A 26,498-nucleotide genomic window follows, 5' to 3' on the forward strand; every position below is an offset into this window, starting at 1 on the left:
AGCTATAGTTTAGGGCCCCACTCTCTTGGGGGCCCCCAAAATTGTAAAGAGGGGAAAAGTGGATGTACATTTCCAAAATATAAAAAACAAATGAAATAAAACCTTCATACAGCACCAGTGTTTTGTGGGCTCCTATTTGTTATGTGCAAATGGCTTTAGATACCTATTAGGCCCATAAATTACCATATATAGCATCTATTCAGCGACATTTGTTGTTGACAAAGGACAGCTCCATTACCTTCAGTAGCTTAGGGCCTCATCAAACCTAAATCTGGGGCCCTGGCTATGATTACATACAAACATGCTCAACAAATGCAATAAAACCCACTCACTATTGGTGCTGCGATTGCCATTTCTTTTACATGGAAGCACCTTCAATAGCAGTCACTTTGGAGTAGGCATGATTAAAACTGTTGTCACATTGCGTGCTGTTGCAATCCTGTCTGGTCCATGGGCCAAATTTGGTGCTGTAGGCCTCCCCAATTTTTCTTGTGAGGCTCTTTCCCCCAAACCACACATTTTCCCCATAACAGATCTACCTGAGGGAGAGGGTGGTCAGGTAGCCAGATTAGCTGCTTGTGCAGCCAGTCCCTGCAGAAAGCAGAAGTAATAGGGACTTCCATCTTGCTTGATCACCATCTCCCCTCACCAGTACAGGCCAACCTTTGGCAGTGGGGTGGTGGAACCCACTTGCCAATCACCCCATCACATCATTGTCAGGTGACTGATAGGTGGGTGGTCCCAAAAGATCCCTAACTCCTGCTATGCATGTCTACTTAAGAGGTAAGCCCCACTCACCTCAGTGGGCACTATTCTCAGGTAAGTGTGTATAGGACATTGTCCCACCTTTCATTTATATGAAAAGTTTCTCATAGCTGTTGAGATAATCTTTAAATTGCGTAGGCAATGTTTCAAAGGCCAATAATAAGAATTAAACAGACACACACCTTTTTTAAAAAAATAAGCGACAATTGTAAATATTAAAAGACCATCTCCAGATTTTCTGAATTGCAATTTTGAGAGAGGAAAACAAAAACACAGAGGAATACAATTTCCTGCATACCAGCTGCCTGGAAACATGAGCTGGTGAAGTGTTAACTGTTCATCACAAGCAATGCTATGGCTTCTTGCATATTAGCTAAAGGTAAAGGGACCCCTGATCATTAGGTCCAGTCATGGACGACTCTGGGGTTGCGGCGCTCATCTTGCTTTATTGGCCGAGGGAGCCGGCGTACAGCTTCCGGGGCATGTGGCCAGCATGACTAAGCTGCTTCTGTTGAACCAGAGCAGCGCACGGAAACGCCCTTTACCTTCCCATTTATTACCTTACCTATTTATCTACTTGCACTTTGATGTGCTTTTGAACTGCTAGGTTGGCAGGAGCAGGGACTGAGCAATGGGAGCTCACCCCGTTGTGGGGATTCGAGCTGCTGACCTTCTGATCAACAGGCCCTAGGCTATGTGGTTTAACCCACACCCTGCTGTTTATAATGTTTCCCATCAGTTACCTTGGGTTATAAGACCTTGGATCCACATTAACAGTCATGCATCTTTCAAGCATTTAAGAATTTCTGAGCTTGGGTGGGATATTCTCCATGATGTTTCAGTTATTTCTTTGTAAAACGTGGACCACAGAATATAAATCCTTACATCAAAGAATAATATTAAATCACCATGAGATGTTTGCCACATGATCTTATTTTTAATCCAGCTTTCCAACACAATCGTTCTCTTATTTACAATGGAAACCTTAAAAAAAAACAAAAACAGAAACGAATGCTGGCTAGTTATATATTACTTCCATTTGTAAAATGGCAAGCTTTCACTGACCACAGATGTGGTCAGTTTAGAGACTGATGTATTGCTTTTGTACATCTGGTATACACAAATAATTGGCTAGATCCAGACTTTATTCATGATTAAGCGGTTGAAATCAATGGGTGATGCCTAACTTAAATCTCATTGACTTCAATGAGTCTACTCTATGGAAGTGTAAGTGGAGAGTGAATGGAAACTGATAGCTGGGGAATATGATGCTCTGTTAGGTGAAGTCAGAGAGAACTGATTCCAGATGGGGGCTTAATACTGTAAACATGTGGTTCAGGTAGTGCAAACAGTTTTCTGGCATCAGTCTCACCCCCCCCACCCCGAATTTATCATAAAGGTAAAGGTAAAGGGGCCCCTGACCATTAGGTCCAGTCGTGACCGACTCTGGGGTTGCAGCGCTCATCTCGCTTTATTGGCCAAGGGAGCCGGCGTACAGCTTCCAGGTCATGTGGGCAGCAAGACTAAGCCGCTTCTGGCGAACCAGAGCGGTGCACGGAAACGCCGTTTACCTTCCCGCCGGAGCGGTACCTATTTATCAACTTGCACTTTGACGTGCTTTTGAACTGCTAGGTTGGCAGGAGCAGGGGCCGAGCAACGAGAGCTCACCCCGTCGCGGGGATTCAAACCGCCAACCTTCTGATCGGCAAGTCCTAGGCTCTGTGGTTTAACCCACAGCGCCACCCGCATAAATATAAATTTATCATATTTTTCACCAAAAGGGTAATCCAGACTGAATGCAGAGGAAAGGTGGATTGGCATTTTGAGGCCAATGACATAGTGCGGGGAAAAGCTTGCATGCCTTAGAAACACCCACCCCATGATAAACACTAGTCTGAAAGAGATAGGGATATGGTGTCAAATTTTTGTTAGGGAGAAGCAGCCAAAATTGTTGAGCTTTTTCTAGGGGGGGGGGGCAGAGAGCCATCTGTGTTAAGGGTGCCGAGAGCAATTGAAGAAAACCCTTTTCATCTTGCAGAGCTACATTTTGCAGAGTGGTTTTAATGAGCTATCCCTGTTCCCAGAGAATTCTGGGAAATGCAGCTCTCTGTAAGGAACAGAGGTCTCCTAGCAGCACTCAGTCCCCACGAATCTATGCAGGAAGCCACGATGGTTCAAAGTGCTACGACACTGATTTAAACATCTAGTGTGGATGGGGCCGTAAGTCTGGATCTAGCCATTAGGATTTCTAAACCAAGGTGTGTTAATTACTCATTAATGGTGTGGGTTTGCTTGTTTATTTGACACAACAAGACTTGGTACCATCCTGTGATTCCACTCTCCCTACTGTTCAGTCTCGAAAACGTCTTCGTGACTACATATGACTCCCGCGTCTTCTTTGTGGGAGCAATTGTGCCTCCCAATGTTTGCGTGGGAGCATTCCAGGAGTGTCTTCTCACGCCCTGTGCACTGGACGTCATCAAGGAGAATGGGAAGCGAGTGCCCCTCCCCGAATGCCGCTTTCTTGGTTGCCCTGATCACAAAGGCAAAGCCCAACTGGCGGCACACGACCGCGGCTGCCTTCGAGTTCCACAAGTCGTCGCACACGGTGCCCCATTCTCCATTGATAAAAATCTCAACCCTTCCCCGATCTTTCCCCTTCGCGTTGCCGTCCATTATCCGGACTGCACCATTCCGTGGCTCCAGGGGAGCACTGGTGGGCTTCTTCCTCCTCCTCTGGCCTCTTCTTCCACTGGCCCTTCCTCCCTTCCTGGGCTTTGGGGCTCTTGTTCTCGGTGCTGCCGTCGTCATCTGCACTCTGTTCTGGTTTCTCATGAGGGTCAAGAGTTGCTCCAGCCAATCTGGAGTTGTCGCTCGAGGAGGTGCTGCAGTTGCTCTGCTCCTGGTTGGAGCTCTAGTCGTGGCTCTTAGCTTAGGGCGCTGCGTTGGCTTTTTAATTATAAGCTCTAGAGTGCAAAAACAGAGATGTGGGTCAGCATTTTAAACAGACCCCTGAAGACCCTGGGTCCAGAAAGCATCCTCTGCATCACTGTTAGGAACAGGCCAGGAATTGCCTGGAATATTCAGGACCCAGGAGATTCAGATCTTCTGAATATTGAGCGTTCATCCCAATTTTACATGGGTTTATGTATTGGGGGGCCGCCAGGACAAGACAGTGGTACCTCGGGTTAAGAACTTAATTCGTTCCAGAGGTCCATTCTTAACCTGAAACTGTTCTTAACCCGAAGCACCACTTTAGCTAATGGGGCCTCCTGCTGCTGCTGAGCTGCTGGAGCACGATTTCTGTTCTCATCCTGAAGCAAAGTTCTTAACCCGAGGTACTATTTCTGGGTTAGTGGAGTCTGTAACCTGAAGCATCTGTAGCCCGAGGTACCACTGTATAACACCAGTCCTAAAGGATCTTCGCTGGCTCCCAGTACATTTTCGAGCACAATTCGAGCACTGACCTTTAAAGCCCTACACCCATTCACAGAAATTGGGTTATTATTGGATAAAGGCATGGAACAACACTGCAGGAGAGCTGGGGTGGCCTGCAATGGCACAGGGGCAGGGGCCCAACCAGTTCTATGATTCTATGGAGCCTGGAGCTAGCTTCTAACAGGATCGTATTTGCTAGGCTGCAACTGCTCCCCTTTACCGAACTGCCACGCTTGCCGCAGGAAAACCCACATGGCTAGCTTGGAGGATGTGGCAATGGCATTATTACGCCAACACCGCAAGCGGAAATGCAGGCACACGTTTCTGCGGGCTGGGATATTTCTCTCTCAAGATTTCACCGTGAACCAGTTCAGTACACCGCCTGCCATCTACCCGCTCTTCAGAAAGCATCTCAAACGCATTGTTCCTTTCCTTTTTGCTGTACCCTTCATTACTACTTCAGATTGGCTCGTTACAGCCTGTGGGAGAGCCAGCATGCCTAATATGCCAGATACGCTCATCCATTGGTGGCTGAAAATATTGAGCATTCAGAGCCTATTCTCTTCCGTAATTGGAATGTGAATAAAGGGAGAAGAGTTGCTAAGGGCAACCCATGACACATTCTGCGCAAGGGGACGATGTCGAACCTTTTCCTTTTCAGTTCTTAATGAGAAAGGCAGCAGGAAGAAGACCTATTTCCTTTTACCATCACAGGTTCCAAAAGCTACTGAGCTGTTTTCTCCCTGCTATTTTTTCCCCCCATTCATCAGCCTCAAGATCTAAAGAAACAGTCTTCAAAGGGTGTTCCGTGTTCATGTCACAGTTGCAAAGAGCCTATGGGAATCTCCTTGATTCGAGCAGCATATTTTTTACATGACTTTCACAACTATTAGAGCGATGTTTCCTCTAAGAGAAAAGACCCACTTCTGCTTCGTACTACAGAATATGTAGACTAAAGAACTTTTTACTGGTCAGAACATGGATGAGTATTTTATCCACAAAATGAGAATGTCTGTGCAATTCTTCTATAAATTGCCTTTTGCCTTGTTGAGACTAGCACTTCACAAGAAGCTTCAGAGTAAAACTTCCTGTATGTTTTAAATTATGGTTGCAAATTTTTCAGTGGTAATTTTATTGTAATTATATTATGAATATAAATAAATATAAATAAAACATTTTAGTGCAAAGGCATCACTTTTTGCAAATGAAAGAGATTTTGACCTTGGAAGGCTTGCAGTAAATGAAAACGTCGGCAACTCACCCTAGGAAGTTTTGAAAGGACATTCATTGTTTCGTTTGCACTACAAATGCAGAATGAGCAAACAAAATTCAAACACCAGCAAAGAGGGCCAAGGCAGCCATTTTTATTTGTGAGAATGGAGCTCAACTTGCCATTTGAACGGTCAGTTTTCTTGCATGCAGCCATGCTCGCTTCCTACTTGAAACTACAAGCTTGAATGAAATAGAATTTATTTTTGTTTTATGTTCTAAACTCTGCATCCAGTTTCTTGGCTTGTAGCCTCCACCAGCCCCCTGCCCCTTGAAACCAGAAGCGTTCATTAAAATTTCTTGTGCGAACCAGAACTTTGCCCCTCAGAAATCCCCAATGTGAATATTCATAAATAAAATATATGCGGCACTCACTTTCCTTTGGAACAAACTTTGTGAGCTTGCCTTTCACTTTCACTGGTAGAGGCTCAACGCGGCATTTCCCAGGCGGTGCTCTCCTGATAAAAATAGGAAACAAAAAAGAGATTATTATAATGAAGCCTAGCCCTCCTCCCCCTCATCCCCCAGTGAAATGTTAATGGTTGTGAGAAGAATAAAGACTACAGAACAAAAAATGAAGCCCTAAGACTTGAGTTTTTTCTTTCATATCAGAGAATAAACATTTTGGAGCCAAAACACACTATGTCTTACCGTGACGTGTCAACCATTTTGTAAACTACACCATTGGGAGCGGTGGCACTCGGGACTCCGGTTGACATAAAATAAAGTTCTCCTTCATGAAAAAAACAAAAACAAAAGAAGGCGGCATGAATCTTTCACATGTATCCTGGGTGCTCCACTGAGTAGTTTACTATCACAAAGCTAAGTAGCACAATGAAGTTTGTCAGCAGCAAACTCCAAAACCAATGCATGGGGATTTCTTATGCATTCTCCAGATTGTCAATTTGATTTAAGTAAATGAAGACTTGTGTCATGATCTGGGAACTAGAGACCTTTTCAGTGGTGGCCTCGTATCTGTGGAATTCACTCCCAAGTGTGAGACCCACCCCCCTGCTCCACTGCACTGTTTTTTTTTTAACCAGTTCAGTTCAGCATAGCAAAAGAGTTCCCCTTCATGTATGTTGAAACTACTACCTTATTTTCAGATAGCCTTGTTTTGCTTCCAGGCATAGGTAAAGGTAAAGGGACCCCTGACCAGTAGGTCCAGTCGTTGACGACTCTGGGGTTGCGGCGCTCATCTCACTTTATTGGCTGAGGGAGCCGGCGTACAGCTTCCGGGTCATGTGGCCAGCATGACTAAGCCGCTTCTGGCGAACCAGAGCAGCGCATGGAAACGCCGTTTACCTTCCCACCGGAGCGGTACCTATTTATCTACTTGCACTTTGGTGTGCTTTCAAACTGCTAGGTTGGCAGGAGCTGGGACCGAGCAACGGGATCTCACCCCGTCATGGGGATTCGAACCGTCGACCTTCTGATTGGCAAGCCACCTGCGTCCCGTTGTTTTGCTTCCAACCTGATACCAAACGGGTGGTTTCATGTCTATTATTGTACTGCACACCTCATACAGCTCCTAAGCTCCAACTCTCTACCTTGAGACTCTCATTCCTTAAAACGACATCCATTTAATGGCTATTTCAGTGCTATCCTGTTTTTAAAAACGAATGGTCCATCTAGTTGTTCTCCATCATCTGTTTGCAGCAAGTGCCATCTATTTGAGTGCCCAGAACCACCACCAGCCCTCAGTATAGCTCAGGGATCTTGGCAAAGAGTCACAATTGCAGTTGTCAAGAAACTTCGGTTTACAGTTGCTGGGAGCCAAAACTCGTAAACTGCAAAATTGTGGATGCTGCTGCTTAGCAACAATGCTCAACACTGATGGGGTGACGCTTTTGCCTGCATGTGCTATGGATTGTAAAATGAATTTTCTCTTATAAACCCGTCTTGAGCGAATCATGCTGTAGATCTAATCAACAGAACTGCCCAAGGGAGCGTCACTATCTCAAAGGTCCTTCCTCTCGTCCCTGAAGCCTCCAAATCCACGGACCAAGGAATCATCCACATAACTGAGCACCCTCGGTTTTATTTGTCATATAGAAACTCCGACAGTGGCTATTATCATTAGTTTCCAATTTCGACAACTGAAAGCTTATCTTTTTCAAGAGTTAGCCTTAACCAATGAAACTGATTGAGGGTTGATTTGGGATCACGCTTCTTCATGAAATGCACAAGTAATTTATGGAATTCATTATTGCAAGATGTGCTGATAGACTTTTTTAAAAAAAAGAAATGAAAAAGAAAACCCACAATGATTAGATAGATTCATGGAGAATAGAAACAGGGGCTAGCTAGGATGAGCCGAAATGGAACTTTCATGACTTAGGGCATCCCAGGGGCCAAAGGACAGGGAAGTTCTTCCCCTCCAAGTGCAGAAAGGGAGGCAGAGGGAGAGATCCAGAGATACAAGCAATCCTGTTGCGGGGTAGAGAAACCTCTGCTGCCATTACCACTTCACTGTCACTGCTCCAATGGAAAAAAATATGTCATCCTGGGGTGGGTGGAAAACCTGCAAAAAGAACTGTAAAATAAAACACCATCCAAATGAAGAGGATGGAGGAGAAACACAGGCACCTGACATGGCAGAAGCTCTCCAGGGGTATGAGAAGGAGCCTTTCCAAGCCTTGCCTGGAGAATGACAAGGACTGTACCTGGGCAAAGCATGTGCTCTGCAACTCAACTGTGGTCCCTGCCCAAATCATAATGGTGTGTTGCCAAACTGTCTTAGCAGTGAATACGTCTTACAGGAGAAAGGCGATGGAGTGGAGAGAATAAAAGCTTGACGGATCAATGGCACACAGTTGAGGCGGACCTAAGGTGGGCTGAGGAAGAAGGCTTTGGAACAAAGAATCTGGCAACCAAGGAATGAAGAATTACGTTTGTCCAAAGAGAAGACGAAGAAGAGTTTGGATGTGATATCCCGCTTTATCACTACCTGAAGGAGTCTCAAAGCGGCTCACATTCTCCTTTCCCTTTCTCCCCCACAGGAAACACTCTATGAGGTGAGTGGGGCTGAGAGACTTCAGAGAAGTGTGACTGGCCCAAGGTCACCCAGCAGCTGCATGTGGAGGAGCGGGGAAGCGAACCCGGTTCCCCAGATTACGAGACTACCGCTCTTAACCATTACACCACACTGGCTCTCTGAGAGGGTTAGCCACATATGTTGTTTAGCAATTTAGTGCTTACCGGCCTCGTCTTCAGCAAAAGAGATGATATACTGATAGTAGTTATTGATAAGTCCAGGAAACATGCAGGTTTGACCTGTTCCCATGCATATTTCATTGTACTGCCAATCCCCAGTTGCTCGATTCTCTCTCAAGGACATGAGGCGCCTGTAAGACAAAAAGCAAATGAGGCGGCCGGGGTGGGGCAGGTGCTTATTAACTTGCATAAAACAATTTGAGAGAGAACTTTGTTTACGCCTGCTCCAATCAAGATGATTAAATGTGTTTCCTCCCTCTCTCCAGAACACTGGGTGCCTTCAACAGCAAATGGGAACTGAAGATGCACATAAGGACTGCCTGCATTTTTGGCACAGCTGAAGTGCACTCCTGAGCCAGATTAATTTGCAGCTCTGACCGCGACTAATGAACATCATTTGCATATTGAACAGGGTAGGTGTCAAGCTATAGCTGAAGGTCAGTCTTTGTTCTACAAGGATAAGAACATAACGATTTTTTTTACCTTTTAAATTGTCTTCTTATTTCCAGTACCTAAACCCTATTGCCATCTTAATCATGAGGACTAGATACCTTTTTTTTTTTTTAAGAGGCAAAGGTGGGATTCCTTGGAGCACATAAGCCATGGGAACTTGCACATGAAACCCATGGAAGATATATTGCTAACTCCAGTTAAACATTGGCATATAACTGGTCTATTAAAGTTAGGACACTCGTGAGCCTTAAAACCATGAAGGCTAGAAAGGCCACCTGTAATTGGAAGCAAAGTATTAAGCACTGAGAATATATCAATCTGTCAAACACTAATTTAACTAAAGACAATTTTTTGAAAATGTTTATGGCAGGGCAAAATATTCAGATTCCTCTGGACTTAAGTTAAATATAAATCTGACTGCATGCAAAGCATGTTTACACATGGAACAGCAACATGAACCCCTCATCCTACTGTTACCTTCATAGACCTGAACATTCGTACGAATATAAAGACATAGGCTAATGGGATACACGAGTCAGTTATGATAACGTATTAGTGGCTGAACGCTAAGCAAACATTGGCAGATTGTTCAGTGTTTACAGCACAATAGGTTTTTGCATCTCATACTTGAAAATTCTGAGAGGAGGAATTTCATTCAGTATGCATTTAAAGCCACAAGATATATATAACTGGCGCTTTCTGAAACAATAATGTAAAGCAAAAACAGAGTTATCCTTCAAAGTTCATGCTGATCTGAATTTCCAAATGCATTTCTCCAGCCAACAATGTTTACAAAAAAAAAAATGCACATATTAAGGGAGAGTGTGCATTAAAATGTGCTTATTAGGAGAATTTCACATTAAACGCAGATGGATTTTCATGAGGATGTTCTTTAAAAAATATAAGTAAAATAAAATTGCTGCAAAATATAGAGAACTGAATTTAAGATGGGGGTAAAATGATGAAACTGGGAGATATGAAATTAACAAATCCTCTCATCCCCTATTCCAGCTGGAGTTGTTTGTTGCTCACCTAATGGCCGCTCTGCCTGTCACTTACCCGCTCATAAAATCTCCAAATATGTACACCCCATTCAAGTTTGGAGACTCACAACCCCGATAGACATAGCCTCCTGTCACCGACTTCCCCATTTTGTGTGGATAAGCATATATGGGGAGAACATCATCTGCAGAGTGGGGAAAAGAGAATTATCATGGCTGGAGGATGCAAATCAGCCATTGTATAATCATTCATATATCACGGTTCACTGAAGGCTGGAAAGCGTTACACTGAATTCTGTTTTTTAGTCTATAGCTTGCTTTGTTTTAAACCCCCATAGAGTAGAAACAGTGTTAGAAACTGAGATGTGAAAGCTAGGAGCTAAACGGCACCTTAAACTTAGGTTATGGGCACAACAATGGAATATCTAGGCTCACTTTTTTAATATAACAAGAATACAAAGCTGAAAATGAAGGAACTGCAGCTAAAATATTATGTTCACTTTTCACATGGACTAGTCCTTCCCCTGTCCACCCCCCTAATATTCTTAAGAGGGTCTCTTCTCCAGTCTTCAGAAAGTAGCTGGAAGTGGGGAAGCAGAAAAAGGTCCTCCTATCCTTCCAATCTGCAGTTTTAAATATAAAATCTTAGGCGCAGTACTGCTCCCAGAGCTCAGAAACGGCTCGCGATAATGAAATTCCCTGTCGCAAAATGAGCCTAGAACAATGGGAGTTTCGAACACTGAGTAGAAACAAGAAGGTATATTTTACAGAACCTTCTTCCAAAGACTGCAGCATTTACAGGGCTCCTCTACCAGCAGAAATATCAGGGTTTTATTCCCCAAATACAACATGGTTTAACTCAAAATCCAGTTTATTTTAGCACTTAAAAGTTCCCCTAAGTAATATTGCATTGTCTGCTTATTGTAGCTCTGGATGTTCCTAGCATGAGCAGGAACATAGGAACCTGCCATATTCTGGATCAGAGTAAGTCCATCTAGTTCAATATAGACCACACAGACTGGAAGCAGAGAAAAGTCCCAGCCTTAACTTGAGACACTAGGGGACTGAACCTGGGATCTTGCGCATGTGCTTTGCCACTGAGCTACAGTCCTTGCACAAGCCACAAACATTTCTAAGGCAGTGCGTGGGAGCTGGTTTTGAGGCTCTGCTGCAACCTTTACGAATGCATAATACATCATAGCAACATTTACGAACTACAGTGGTACCTCGGCTTACAGACGCTTCAGGTTACAGACTCTGCTAACCCAGAAATAGTACCTCGGGTTAAGAACTTTGCTTCAGGATGAGAACAGAAATCGTGTGGCGATGGCGCAGCGGCAGCAGGAGGCCCCATTAGCTAAAGTGGTGCTTCAGGTTAAGAACAGTTTCAGGTTAAGAACGGACCTCCAGAACGAATTAAGTTCTTAACCTGAGGTACCACTGTAGAGCCAATCAGCGTTTTGTGTGGGACTTCTGTTCCAGACCCCATCCCCCCATGCATCGGCAGAGCATGTGTAAGCCCGCCACTTTCCATGATGTCTTTATCTACTTCCAGATTCAGCACCATGTGCATGTGCACAATCACGTGGCGTTCAGACCAGTGGCGTAGCGTGGGTTGTCAGCACCCGGGGCAAGGCAAGTAATTTCCGCCCCCTAACCCGTGGAGTTGCGCCCCCTAACCCTAACCCCCAGATGTTGCGCCCGGTGCGGCCGGCCCCCCCCTGCACCCCCCACGCTACGCCACTGGTTCAGACACTCCTAACCTAAGATTACCAGATTTTTTTTTCAATGAATCCGGGGACACTTTTCAACTTCAATGGATTTTGTATGGGGACTGATTTGTAAATCCAGGGACTGCCCCCGGGAAACGGGGACGTCTGGTAACCTTATCCTAACCGGGAGTTCCCTATATTATAAACTGATACTGTGAGGGTTTGATTAGCTGCTTGTGCGTGAAAACGTGCTCCCTCAGAGTTTGTGCGACCCCACAAACCTCCGTGTGTGACGGAGCTCCTCAGACATGTCTGCTCTAGTCACTAGTAGAGTCCGACAGTGGCTGTCTGCGGAAGCGTTTCCAGCAAAGAAGTTCCTTAACGGAAACGCGTCTCCTGGACTCACGGCGTGACAGTTTCCTGCGAGGTGTGGGTCTGCCTATGGGAGACTCCGATACCTCCCCACTGTTCTCGCTGGAAGCCTCCCTGAGCCCTCCCTCCTGCTCGCATTCCCTCAGAGACCCACTCCTCCCCCTGCTGGTCCCTGCTTCAGCAGTTGAGTCTCTTTCATCCTGCCTGAGTCCCTCCACCACCTGATGCTCTGATGGCAGTTCCCTGACATCCACCTCCCCTCCAGGGCCCCCCTCACCCCCTCCCAATTCCTCCCCCCTGGGAGGTGAAGGGCTAAAACCCCGAAACGAATCTTCCTCATCTTCTGACGTCTCGAACAATTCTCTCCATCGATCGTCGACCTGGCCAGCTGAATCCTCTTCCTCTTCAGAATCTGGGAACCCCTCCAACTCCTCTTCCTCGTCGGTGGTGGCAAAGTATTCCCTTCGGAACCTCGCTACCGGCTGAGGTTTACGTGGGAACCTCTGATGAAAAGTCTCTATTAAAACCTCGTCATTGACATCCTCTGCCCTAACCCAGGTGTTTTCCGACTCCGGTTCCCCTTCCCACATTACCAAATACTCTACTTGATCTCCCTTCCACCTGGAATCGAGGATCTCCGCTACATGGTAGCTGTGTTCCTTCTCCTCCATTGCTGGTCCCCTAGTGACCCTCCCCTCACTGTCTCCTCTATACGGTGACAGCAACGACCTGTGAAAAACTGGGTGCAGCTTCATGTGGTTCGGTAACCGGAGCCTGAAAGCCACTGGATTGACCTGCTGTATGACTTCAAACGGACCCAGCCTTTTGGGTCTTAATTTCTTACAACCTCCTTTGAATGGCAACCCTTGGGTTGACAGCCACACCTGGTCCCCCACCCTGATGCTTTCACCTTCCCTTCTGTTTTTGTCTGCCTGCCTCTTATATTCCTCCTTAGCCCTGTTTAAATTGAGTTGGAGCTGGCGATGGATCGCTTCCATTTCTTCCACGAACTGTTCTGCAGCTGGAACGCTCCAGTTCTCCCCCTCCCCCCCTGGGAAGGCTCTGGGATGGCACCCGTGATTAGCCAAAAAGGGGCTCATCCCCGTGGACACGTTCTCTGCATTGTTGTAGGCAAATTCTGCCAACGCCAACTTCTCCACCCAATCATTCTCTCTGTCATTAACATAACACCTCAAATATTGTTGGAGAACCCCATTTGCTCTTTCCGCCTGCCCGTTGGTTTCAGGATGACGGGCCGTCGAGAAATTAACCTCTACATGCAGTAAGCTCATGAGCTTCCTCCAGAACCTGGAAGTAAATTGTTTCCCTCGGTCTGAAACCACCCTCAAGGGGGCGCCATGCAACCTAAACACATTCTCTACAAACAATTTGGCGGTTTCTTCTGCTGTAACCGCATGTGAGCAGGCTATGAAGTGGGCCATTTTAGTTAACAGGTCTACTACAACCATGATGGCTGTTTTCCCTCTAGACCTTGGCAGATCAGTCATGAAATCTATTGCCGCTGCTTCCCACGGTCTCTCAGGTGTGGGCAGTGGTTCTAATAAACCAGCCGGCGCCCGCCTCTCCCCCTTGGCTCTTTGGCATTGTTCACACCCTCTCACATACTCCCGCACATCTTCCCTGACCTTGGGCCACCAAAATTCCCTGGTAACCAGCCACATGGTTTTGTGTTGCCCAAAGTGCCCTGCTGTGGGGCTATCGTGCAGCTGCTTGAGTACCTTCTCCCTCAATTCCCCTTCAGGTATATATAACGCTCCCTTATAATACAATGCCCCATTTCTCTCCTCAAAACCACCGGATTTGTCTTCCTCCCCTCTGAGATCCCTGAGTTTCCCCTGGGCGTATGCATCCTGCACCGTACCCTCTATCAATTCCCTTTGCCCCACCAAAGTCGCCCCACACACCCAGCGGTCCTCTGGAATGATATGGGTTTCTTCGGGTGCTCCCTCCCCCTCCAAATATTCCGGTTTGCGTGAGAGAGCGTCCGCCCTAACATTCTCTGGGCCTGGCACATAACAAATCTCAAAGTTAAATTTGGAGAACTCTTGGGCCCATCTCAACTGCCTTTGGTTGAGCACTCGCGCCGTTCTCCAGTACTCTAGATTTTTATGGTCCGTGCACACTTGCACTTTATGTTGTGCACCAACTAGCAGATGCCTCCATCTCCGGAACGCCTCATGAATAGCAAGCAGTTCTCGGTCGTACACCGTGTAGTTCCTCTCGGACTTGTTCAGCTTCCGCGAGAAGAAGGCACACGGACGCCACTCTGACTCCTCCTTCCCCGGCTGCAGAAGAAGCACCGCCCCTATGGCTCTGTCAGATGCGTCTGTTTCAACCCTTAGCTTCTTTCGTAAATCCACATGCAGAAGTTGTTCTTCAGAGGCGAAGGCCCTTTTCAGTTCCTCAAACGCTCGCTCCGCCTCCGCCGTCCATACAAACTTCTTTTTACTGCTGAGACAGTCAGTGATGGGCGCCGTCAGATGGGCGAAGTTGCGGATGAACTTACGATAAAAGTTTCCAAACCCTAGGAACCTCTGCACATCCTTCTTGGTTTTGGGTGTTTTCCATTCCAGCACTGCCTGTACCTTGCCGGGATCCATGGCCAATCCCTTGTCTGACAGGCGGTACCCCAGGAATTCCACCTCCTTGGTATGGAACCGACACTTCTCCAGTTTGACCCACAGCCTGTTGGCTTGCAGTCTGCTCAACACTTCTCTGACGTCTCTCACATGTTGCTCCTCATTCTCAGAATACACCAACACATCATCTAGAAAGGCAACGCAATTCTTGTAGAGCAAAGGGCCCAGCACGTGGTTCATAAAAGATTGAAAACACGCGGAGCCTGCTTGTAATCCAAATGGCATAACGAGGTATTCAAACGCCCCCAAAGGGGTAAACATGGTGGTTTTCCATTCATCCCCTTTCCTTATGCGTATCAGGTTGTACGCCCCCCTTAGATCCAGCTTTGTGAAAATCTTTCCCTTCCTCACCCTGGTCAAAATATCATCAATTCTGGGCATAGGGAACGCCACCGGTTCAGTCACTGCATTCAGCCGCCTAAAATCACATACAAGTCTCGGCTTGTCCGCATTTTTTTTGTCCACAAAGAACACTGGGCTCCCCCCTGCTGCTTTGGACTCTCTGATGAAGCCTCTCTTCAGGTTCTTGTCAATGAACCCTCGCAACTCCTGCATTTCCCTGTCTGACATGGCATACAACTTGCCCACGGGAAGCTGTGCTCCTGGGAGTAAATTGATCTGACAATCAAAGGGTCTATGAGGTGGTAGTTGGTCAGCTTCCTTCTCGCTGAACACGTCGCTGAGATCTGCATACTGTGGTGGTACCTTCACCTTCCCCATTACTTCAGTCCCTGCTAGGGTGGCTTGGGCCCCTGCTGAACCCTTCTCCCCTTTGCAGTGTTCTAGGCAATGTGCTGAACCAAAGGACACCACTCTTTGATGCCAGCCAACCAGCGGATCATGTAGAGCTAGCCAGCTCATTCCCAAAATAATGGGAGCGCCTCCCAGGGTGGCCACATTAAACGCTATCAGTTCTGTGTGCCTTGCCACCCTCATTATCATTGGGACAGTCTGCAAGCGGACTCCTCCTCCCAACAACTCCCTGCCATCAATCGTGGTCACCTGCAGGGGGTTGCTTAAAGGGATGGTCTGTATCTGGTGTTCAGCAGCAAACTCCTTGCTCATAAAATTGCAGGAGCTGCCTGAGTCCAATAGCGCCTTTATTTTTAGGGGGTGCCCATTCTGCAGCTCTAGGGACACTTCAATCACTAGAGCAGGTCGAGGAGCTTCTGGCACGGGCACTTTCACTGCTCTTTGGCCTGGCTGCAGTGCCCCAATTGTGGCAACCAGGCGTTGGCTTTTACCTGCTCCGCTCCCCCTTCTTCTCCCCCCTCAACAGCTCCCACCATCCCTTGCCATTCCTTCCTCTGGGGGCAGACTCTGGCAAAGTGGCCTGGCTGTTGGCAGAGATAGCATTTCCGGGGGCCCTTTCCCTCCTTCTTAGCTCCCTCGCTGGTTTTTGAAAATGCGCGCGCGCGCGCTGTTCCGATTTCCATCGGCTCTGCCGGCGGGAAAGCTGGCTCAGGAATGTCTGGAATGCGGAACTCCTTCCAACGTTCCCCTCTCCCTTCCCGCCTCTCCAAGGCTCTTGCCTCCTGCCGCGCTCCTATGGTCAGCGCAGATTTGGTCAGCTGATCCATAGACTCCGCCCTGGGGCTCCGTGCCAGCTCGTCTTTCACCCCCGAAGAAAGACCTTCTTCAAATAGCATTTGAACGGGTGCCGCCGATAAATCCCAACTCAGTCTGTGAATCAGCATGGTAAACTCAGTCCAATATTCACGGACAGATCGACTTCCCTGCTTACAAGCCATTAGCTGTCTGCGCACCACCCCTTCCTCAATATCGCTGGAAAACATGATATCCATTGCACGAAAGAACTTCATTGTGTCCTTTAGTATGTCATTGTGCGTTGCCATTAGGGGTCGAACCCAGTCCCGCGCCCCTTTCTCAAGATGCCCAATTACAAAAGCAACTCGCGATTCCTCATCAGGGAACTCATCGAACTGCACATTAAGGGCATATTGCATCTCTGTCCTAAAAGCATGGTAGTCCTTGGGGTCCCCCCCAAATTTTTGCACCAATCCTGGTACCTTTCTGGGGAATTGCGTGGCTCTCCCCTTCTTGTCTGCATCCTGAGCCCTTCTCTCCTCCAACCTCGCCGTCTGCAGGGCCAGTTGAACCTCCAACGCTCGGTATCTATCTTCCAAGCTTGGACCAGCTCCAGCCCCTGCTCCTCCGGTTCCGGTTGGTTCGCTCATGATGCCTTCTCTTGCACAGGCAGCGTACAAAGACTGTCGGACTGCTGTGAGGGTTTGATTAGCTGCTTGTGCGTGAAAACGTGCTCCCTCAGAGTTTGTGCGACCCCACAAACCTCCGTGTGTGACGGAGCTCCTCAGACATGTCTGCTCTAGTCACTAGTAGAGTCCGACAGTGGCTGTCTGCGGAAGCGTTTCCAGCAAAGAAGTTCCTTAACGGAAACGCGTCTCCTGGACTCACGGCGTGACAGTTTCCTGCGAGGTGTGGGTCTGCCTATGGGAGACTCCGATACCTCCCCACTGTTCTCGCTGGAAGCCTCCCTGAGCCCTCCCTCCTGCTCGCATTCCCTCAGAGACCCACTCCTCCCCCTGCTGGTCCCTGCTTCAGCAGTTGAGTCTCTTTCATCCTGCCTGAGTCCCTCCACCACCTGATGCTCTGATGGCAGTTCCCTGACAGATACACACACAAACGTGAAGTCTGGCCCAGACCTCTTGGCTTCTATAAATAAGTCACAGCAGCGTCTACAAACAATTTTTCACAGCGGAAGGGCACCCTGTTGGATCATTCTGCTTCTTCCAACAAGAATGGGAAGATAACCTGATGAAAAAATACCAGCCTAAATGTACATGATGTCTGAGCTCATAATGGCTTCTTCACTTATAGCACCATCTGATTTATTATTTCAATCTGGTGAGAATTAAAAGGAGAAGAAAACTGCAGTACTGCTTATGAGCGTCAGTCATTGGGATACAGACCCATGCTGACATTCATCCCTTTTGTGCAGATCCAGTTAGCCAATTTAGTTCAGATGACACTCTAGTCTGAAGTCTAGACTTGCATGCTGGCCGACTGATCTGAAGTCTAGATTTCACAACCCTTCTCTACTGACCTGGCTCAAAGTTTAAGAAGCTGGCTTGTCTTCTAAGCAGCAGTGGCGGAATTTTATAAAGGACAAGGTAGCTTTTTAAAATCAACAAACAGAATGACTAATCTGTGCATGGGATTAAGAGTTTAGAAACTAGGTTTTTACTATTCTAACTAGACTGTGATTCTAAGCATTCTGGAATCAATTTCCAGTGAAATCAACGAGGCTTACTTCCAAATACATAGGTTTAGGCTTGGGACTCCCGCATATTTATCCCTTATGGTAAAAAAATAATAAATGCATTTCCTAGGGAAAAAACAGAACATGGAAGCCGGTAATATGTGCCTCTGTGGGATTTTCATTAAGTAATAGTCTGGACAGCAGAGCTAAATTTGTCTTTTCCACATATTTGTCGAGTCCATAATGCAACCACTCTGAAAATCTGGCACACCAGGGCATCATTAGTAACATAGCTGGCTAAGAAGCGGAACAGCAGCAACGGAACAGCAGCTCAGATTCCTTTTCCACTTCTCACTCGCTGTATAATCTGAAGAGCAGCAAGTCTGCTTCAGCACATTCTGCAATTCAGTTCCTATCCTCCTGGCCTGAAATTGTGACTGGAAAGTCTGAAGCTAGGTCTGCGGCTTGTGACTCTTCAAGCCTGAACAGAGCCTACCAGTGGCCAGATTGCTCACCAGAACAAGACGGTTTGAGCATATTAACACCAAACCTGGCACAACTGCACTGGCTGCCGGTTAGTTTCCAGACCCAATTCTAAATGCTGGTTTTGACCTATAAAGCCTTAAACAGCTCAACGCCTCAATTCCTTAAGAACTGACCTGGTCCCTGTGCTTGTCATCTGACACCCTAATAATAATAATAATAATAATAATAATAATAATAATAATTTATTACTTATACCCTACCCATCTGGCTGGGCTTCCCCAGCCACTCTGGGCGGCTTCCAACAAATTATTAAAATACCGTAATACATCAAATATTAAAAGCTTCCCTAAACAGGGCTGCCTTCAGATGTCTTCTAAAAGTCTGGTAGTTGTTGTTCTCTTTGACATCTGGTGGGAGAGCATTCCACAGGGAGGACGCCACTACCGAGAAGGCCCTCTGCCTGGTTCCCTGTAACTTGGCTTCTCGCAGTGAGGGAACCGCCAGAAGACCCTCGGCACTGGACTTCAGTGTCCAGGTAGAATGATGGGTAGAACGATGTTTCTCTATGTTTCCTTCTCTATGTTTCCTATCCCAGAGAGGTTTGAAGGGTAGCAACAAGCGAACGGGCCTTTCCTGTGGTGGCTCCCTGATTGTGAACTGCTCTCCCCATGAGACTGTCTTGGCACCATCATTACATGCCTTTAGGTGGCAGGCAAAAACATTCCTCTTTACCCAGGTCTATGGCTATTAATTGGGACGCGGGTGGCGCTGTGGGTAAATCCTCAGCGCCTAGGACTTGCCGATCGTATGGTCGGCGGTTCGAATCCCCGCGGCGGGGTGAGCTCCCGTCGTTCGGTCCCAGCTCCTGCCCACCTAGCAGTTCGAAAGCACTCTTAAGTGAAAGATAAATAGGTACCGCTTTATAGCGGGAAGGTAAACGGCGTTTCCGTGTGCTGTGCTGGTGCCAGCTCGCCAGAGCACCTTCGTCGCGCTGGCCACGTGACCCGGAAGTGTCTCCGGACAGCGCTGGCCCCCGGCCTCTTAAGTGAGATGGGCGCACAACCCTAGAGTCGGATACGACTGGCCCGTATGGGCAGGGGTACCTTTACCTTTACCTTTTTATGGCTATTGATTAATCTAAGGCCTGTGAAAGTGTGGGGGAGAGGACTGTTATTATACTGACTATTTTATTATAAGGCTGTCTGCCAGTATGCTTTTTATTATGTTTTTAACATTGATGTTCTGAAATGTGTTTTTAGTGTTGTTCACTGCCCTGGGATCTTTTGATAAAGGGCAGTATATAAATTGAAATAATAATAATAATACTAATAATAAGAATAATAATAATACCAAAGGTTTGTGACATCTCCATCCTCTTGATGTCCCAAGAGCATCCCTCCATCCATATATATATATATATATATATATATATATATATATATAACTAGTGATCTAGCTGCATGAAGCCTGATGCATCATGAGCCCAAACTGCGTGCTTCCAAATGGGTAATCCAAATTTCCAAAATCACCAAAGCAATTCACTGTCCAATTCAATTAACTCAGAAGCCATAATCACCTAATGAGGAATTGGTGCAAAGCTTTTTGTCGTAGCAGCTAAACCCTTCTCTTGCTCTCCAGCCGTAATTTTTCCCTTTCTCTACTATGTCGATTTCTTCGAATTTATTCTGCCCCACGTCGCCACAGAAAAGCCGGCCTTTCCCTTCCTTTGTGTAGGGGTCACCTCTGTCGAAAGAGCAGCGCCACATATTCCTCGCCCCATAAGCATAGACTTCTGGCCGGGCTTTTGGCTCGTTAATGAAAGGATTGTCCGGAGGGATTCTGTAAAGAGGCCCGTGGTCGTTGTTGTCCACATTGATCCGGAGAACTTTGCCTAACAGCGTTGACCTGTCAAAGGGCAAAACACCAAAATAACCTTGTGTTAAAACTTTCCCTTCCATTAGATTATTACAATACATGAACACAGCAGCAAGGTTTCCATAAGCAGGGAGACTAACAGTGCATATAAATTTTATTAGGAGTTCCAACGGATGTTTTTGAAGATTTTGCACGGAAGTGCTACGGCATATTAAATAACCAGAAGTGATTTGGTAAATGAATCAAGCGTTTCATTAAGCAATGGCTGGTCTCTGAGATGGGCTGCATAATGTGTGCAAATGTATTTTCAGCTGACTGTGTTTTTGTCTGTTTTGATCCCATTTGAATTGTGTGCTTCCTGGATGTATTTTAATGTGTTCTGCTACTCACCCAAGTTTTCTACTAAATTCACTGGAAAGGTGAATTAATAAGCATGTACATCTTTCTTCCTCACAAGCCTTACCAGGTAGAAGATATTGTTAAACCCTTCTGCTTATGTAAATAATAGGTGGTTTGGAATGCATTCTTCCTCGCAGGAACCCTAAAAATTGGGGAAATGACTGGCAAAAGGGCAACATTCATTTTGCTCAGCAGACTGCCTGTGCCATCACTGGGCTTTCTAGTGAGACTACCAAGCTGAGAGTGTTTATTCTGGACATTCACACACCAGAACTTGGAGCAAGACCATCTTATTTCAAAGGGGCTATTGAGAATGCTTCCCAAGGATATGCCATTCTGCGGTCATCCATGTGACATATTTAAACTAGTGGCTTTAATGATTTCTTTAAAATCTTCCTTGGCTACTGACTGAAGTGGGTATCAAGCTACCAGAAAAGCAAATTCAGTTCTGGAAAACAGTAAATTCAGCTTTTTGAATCATATTGTAAGAAAATCATTATATCATATATGGGACAAATATAAGAATTTATTGGAAAATAAGACCCCGTGGTGGATTTCACCACTAGAAGTGTTAGCGGTCAAAAAATTAAATATGGAAAGAGGTTGGTTAACTTATAGAAAGTTGAAGATAGAGGAGGAAAATCAGTTGAAATTGAAGAAAATATAAAACATTTGTTTACTGATTTGCTCCAATATCACCAACTAAATGATATATTTAAATTGGATAAAAAAGTGGGCTTTGGGAAAGAAATCTCAAGATTACAAAAAGATCTCTTGGAAAGTAATGAAAAAGTTCTGTCAAAAGTGTGTATGTATATATATTTCAGCTGGACTTTGAATGTTAAAATCCCTGGGCACTAAAGGTAAAGGGACCCCTGACAGTTAAGTCCAGTCGCGAATGACTCTGGGGTTGTGGCGCTCATCTATCTTGCTTTATTGGCTGAGGGAGCTGGCATTTGTCCGCAGTCAGCTTCCGGGTCATATGGCCAGCATGACTAACCTGCTTCTGGCGAAACCAGAAATGCTGGCGAAACCAGAAATGCTGTTTACCTTCCCGCTGGAGTGGTACCTTACGGTGGTATTTATCTACTTGCACTTTTGGTGTGCTTTTCGAGCTGCTAGGTTGGCAGGAGATGGGACCAAGCAACAGGAGCTCACCCTGTCGCGGGGATTCGAACTGCCAACCTTCTGATTGGCAAGCCCAAGAGACTGAGTGCTTTAGACCATAGCACCACCCGCGTCCCTAACTTCAACAGAACTTCAACAGAACTTAGTAAAGGTAAAGGGACCCCTGACCATTAGGTCTAGTCGTGATCAACTCTGGGGTTGTGGTGCTCATCTCACTTTACTGGCCGAGGGAGCCGGCATACAGCTTCCGGGTCATGTGGCCAGCATGACTAAGCCACTTCTGGTGAACCAGAGCAGTGCACAGAAACGTCATTTACCTTCCCGCCAGAGCAGTACCTGTTTATCTACTTGCACTTTTGGTCTGCTTTCGAACAGCTAGGTTGGCAGGAGCTGGGACCAAGCAACGGGAGCTCACCCCGTCATGGGGATTCCAACCGCCGACCTTCTGATCAGCAAGCCCAAGAGGCTCAGTGGTTTAGAACACAGCGCCACCCACGTCCAGAACTTCAACAGAACTTACATACCACTTAATTGTAAAAAAAACCCCTCTATGTGGCTTGCATAAAATATACATTAAAATTACCAATAAAAGACAGAGATTAAAAACAAGTTGATATTCAAGAAAATTTCCAAATGTAAATAAAACCAGCAGTTAAATGCATACACAAACAAGTTTTTAGCAGGTGACGAATACAATACAGTGGATATGCCAGCCTAACGTCTTCCCTGCACCAATGTATTTTATTAATGCTTTTCATATACAACACAATAAACAAAACAAATGTCTGCCCAATGTCAATGGGAGTTTTGGAATGCAGGTGCTGCCACACTGAAATACTGATTCCTTACAGGTGTGGAATAGGCTTGTGTCTGAATCAGTCATATTTAATGTGCCATATTCACAGCTCAGAAACTTATGGTGGACAATATGCTCTGTACAACATTAGGCTGCTGGTGACAAATACTGGAAAAGAGCTAGTGCTTTTGCATTTGGAACCAAAGGTACCTTTTTTTTTGCACTAATTGTACAAAAGTTGGCAAATTAGGCAGAAATTTGCCAGATCACAAAATACACAAAATCTGCTACATAAGAGCATGCCATCATGCCAGCCTTCTCCAAGCTGATGCCCTCTGGATGTTCTGGACTACAACTCCCATCAGTCCCAGTCTGCATAGCCAATGGTCAGGGATGATAGGAGTTGTAGTCCTGACCATCCAGAGGGCATCAGGTTGGGGAAGGTTGCATTGTGGCACTGAGTAGCCCAACCTGAGGTCAAGAAAAGCAATAAGGGTATGTAGTACTGCTGAACCTATTTTGACTTCTACATAAAATCAACAGAGTGCAGCCTGCCTGCCCCATTCCCAAATAATATCATGTCGGTCAGACTCCTACTTGTTTTGAGCATTTCCAAACAATCCAAAAGGATCACCGGCCATTCCCCCATCTCCAGTGAAGATATAAAGATAACCATCATCTCCAAACAACAACTCGCCTCCATTATGATTGGAAGCAGGTTCATCTATCTCGAGAATTACCCTGTGGAGAAAAGAGAGAGAAATAATCATAGCAGCAAAACATTAGCAATACAGACGAACGCTACAACAAAACAAAGTCTGTAGACATTTGTTAGGGACTGGAAACTTGTTATGGACTTTTTGTGTGTGTATGTGAAACAGAAAATTGGCTTGTAATATTGGGATTTGACAACTGGAAAAAAATACTGGTTTATAGAAGATATAATGGTTGGATTTTAAGGAATGAATATTATATGTAGTTGCAGGACAGCGAGCCAAAAGTCCTTTCCACTCTTTTCTATCTTTCTGTAGCCCCCCTCCCCGCTTCTTTCCCCTTTCTCTTTTTCTCTTTTTCTTGTCTCTCTTTTTCTTGTCTCTCTTTTTCTTGTCTTTTCTTCTTTCTGACTTCGTTATTTTCAAGACTAAGTAGCTGTTTTATCTTAGCATATTATAAAAAAAATACTTTGTAATGGGTTTCTTTTTTTTGCATATCTATGAATATGTATCAATAAATAGGCATATATATACAGTGTGTGTGTGTGTGTGCGCGCGCGCATGTATCGCAAAGTATTAGATGGCTATGTGAAACTCTGGATAAAATGTTCATTAACTGAATGCATATATGTGCCGTCCAAGTCCTCTTTTGAACTTGGCAATAAAAAGTGCAAAGGTGTTTGGTTTTGCTTTGACTGAAGACACAAAGCAGGACTGGGAAACCTTGACTCTCCAGCTACTGTTGGACAGTGACTCATATCATCCTTGACCACCAACCATGATGGCTGGAGCTGATTGGAGCTGGAGTCCATGAGCACCCGAGGGACCACAGCCTGACCATCCTTGACAACGTCACAATTCCTTACAGATCCTATCAAAAAAGAAGGTGGCTTGTTTTCCTTTTCTTTTTTACTTTGTTCAAACCAGAGTACAGCATTTGTAAGGAATTATAACTGTTGGTTAGATACATTTAATATGTTAAGGATGGGTGAATCTGTCCATTTTGGTCGCTTTCTGTTTTCCACTTTCCCCATCTTAAGTTCATGAATCAATTTGTGTTCCATGAAAAAGGTTTACTTTTTTTTTTAAAGGCAGAACGTAAAAGTATGGAAACTGCATTCCACAAACCACAAAAGCAAAACTGCATGAGGCAAAGTGTTAACACTTGAATTTATGAAGATAAAGCCAAGATCCTTTCGTTCCCACCCTTCCCCCAGACGTTGTTCATCTTCAAAGCGTTTCAGCTCTTGAGTTGAACCAGCACACATACACACACCACAGAGCTGCCTTAGCAAGAAGACAACACTGTATACAATATGCCTCACAAATCTCCAAAGTGGTTTTATATATATAATGGAGCAAGATGAATACATGCTTAGTAGGGAATCCGAAGGAAATGCTATCTGAATTTTAAAGTAAAGGCAAAACACACAGTGAGCCATGCTTGAAGGATAAGCCTGTACAGTGGTGCCCCGCAAGACGAATGCCTCGCAAGACGGAAAACCCGCTAGACGAAAGGGTTTTCCGTTTTGGAGAAGCTTCGCAAAACGAATTTCCTATGGGCTTGCTTTGCAAGACGAAAATGTCTTGCGAGTTCCTGCGTGGTTTTTTCCCTCCTAGGGAAACTCGCTAGGCCTCTTATCAGCTGATCCGCTAAGGTGCTAAACCGCTTATCAGCTGATCCGCTAAGCCCGCTAAGCCGCTAATAGCGCTAATCCGCTAAGCCGCTAATGGGCTTGCTTCGCAAGACGAAAAAACTGCAAGGCGAAGAGACTCGCGGAACGGATTCTTTTCGTCTTGCGAGGCACCACTATAGTTCGTATCTGGAGGACATACATAAAAGGGGTAGATAACCACATTCAATTAGCACTAGAAACAGGTTTTAGAGTCATAGAACTGTAGAGTTGTAAGGCACCCCGAGGGTCATCTCTTCCAACCCCTTGCAATACAGAAATCTCAACTAATAATAATAATAATAATAAATTTTATTTATATCCCACCCTCCCCACCCGAAGCCGGGCTCAGGGTGGCTAACAACAATAAAACAGTACAAAAGTACAGCACAAACAACACTCTAAAATCATTCATTATAAAATTAATTAATTCAGGCCACTGGCAACCATTGGGCCAGAGCTCCGCGAAGATTGCCGAGGGAGGGAGTCAGGCTGTGCCCTGGCCAAAGGCCTGGTGGAACAGCTCTGTCTTGCAGGCCCTGCGGAAAGATGTCAAGTCTCGCAGGGCCCTGGTCTCTTGTGACAGAGTGTTCCACCAGATCGGAGCCACGGCCGAAAAAGCCCTGGCTCTAGTTGAGGCCAGCCTAACTTCTCTGTGGCCTGGGACCTTCAAGATGTTTTTATTTGAAGACCGTAAGTTTCTCTGTGGGGCATACCAGGAGAGGCGGTCCCGTAGGTACGAGGGTCCTAGGCCGTATAGGGCTTTAAAGGTTAAAACCAGCACCTTAAACCTGATCCTGTACACCACCGGGAGCCAGTGCAGCTGGTATAGCACCGGGTGAATGTGATCTCACAGCGAAGACCCCGTAAGGAGTCTCGCTGCAGCATTCTGCACCCGCTGGAGTTTCTGGGCCAGTCTCAAGGGCAGCCCCACGTAGAGCGAGTTACAATAATCCAGTCTGGAGGTGACTGTCGCGTGGATCACAGTGGCTAGGTCAGGGCGAGAGAGGTAAGGAGCCAACTGCTTAGCTTGGCGGAGATGGAAAAATGCCGCCTTTGTTGTAGCTGCAATCTGCGCCTCCATGGAAAGGGAGGTGTCGAAGATTACACCCAAACTCTTAACGGACGGTGCTGGCACTAATTGTACCCCCGCAAGAGATGGGAGTTGCCCCCCCAATCCCATATTGTCCCGTCCCAGCCACAGGACCTCTGTCTTCAAAGGATTTAGCTTCAACCGGCTCCCACGTAACCATCCAGCCACAGCTTCCAAACATCTGGTCAGTGTGTCTGGGGCCGAGTCA

The 26,498-nt window shown here is 46.1% G+C and overlaps 2 protein-coding genes across 3 annotated transcripts in view; one reads left to right on the forward strand and one right to left on the reverse strand.

The window, feature by feature from the left end:
* LOC310714064 (cholesterol 24-hydroxylase-like) overlaps positions 1–26,498 on the forward strand; it is a 168,034-nt gene that overhangs the window by 36,178 nt on the left and 105,358 nt on the right. The window lies entirely within an intron of this gene.
* HHIPL1 (HHIP like 1) overlaps positions 1,681–26,498 on the reverse strand; it is a 41,515-nt gene continuing 16,697 nt past the window's right edge. For both annotated transcript variants that reach the window (XM_083517675.1, XM_083517674.1), the window contains 7 exons: positions 23,409–23,552; positions 20,190–20,518; positions 10,201–10,327; positions 8,674–8,819; positions 6,124–6,205; positions 5,848–5,930; positions 1,681–3,731 (listed from right to left, as the gene is read on the reverse strand). In XM_083517675.1, the coding sequence (XP_083373801.1) occupies positions 3,109–3,731; positions 5,848–5,930; positions 6,124–6,205; positions 8,674–8,819; positions 10,201–10,327; positions 20,190–20,518; positions 23,409–23,552 (1,534 nt within the window). In that variant the 3' untranslated portion in view covers positions 1,681–3,108. The remainder of the gene's footprint in view (positions 3,732–5,847; positions 5,931–6,123; positions 6,206–8,673; positions 8,820–10,200; positions 10,328–20,189; positions 20,519–23,408; positions 23,553–26,498) is intronic.

The sequence above is a fragment of the Podarcis liolepis genome (assembly GCF_965112155.1).
Source record: "Podarcis liolepis genome assembly, chromosome: 1".
Classification (NCBI taxonomy): domain Eukaryota; kingdom Metazoa; phylum Chordata; class Lepidosauria; order Squamata; family Lacertidae; genus Podarcis; species Podarcis liolepis.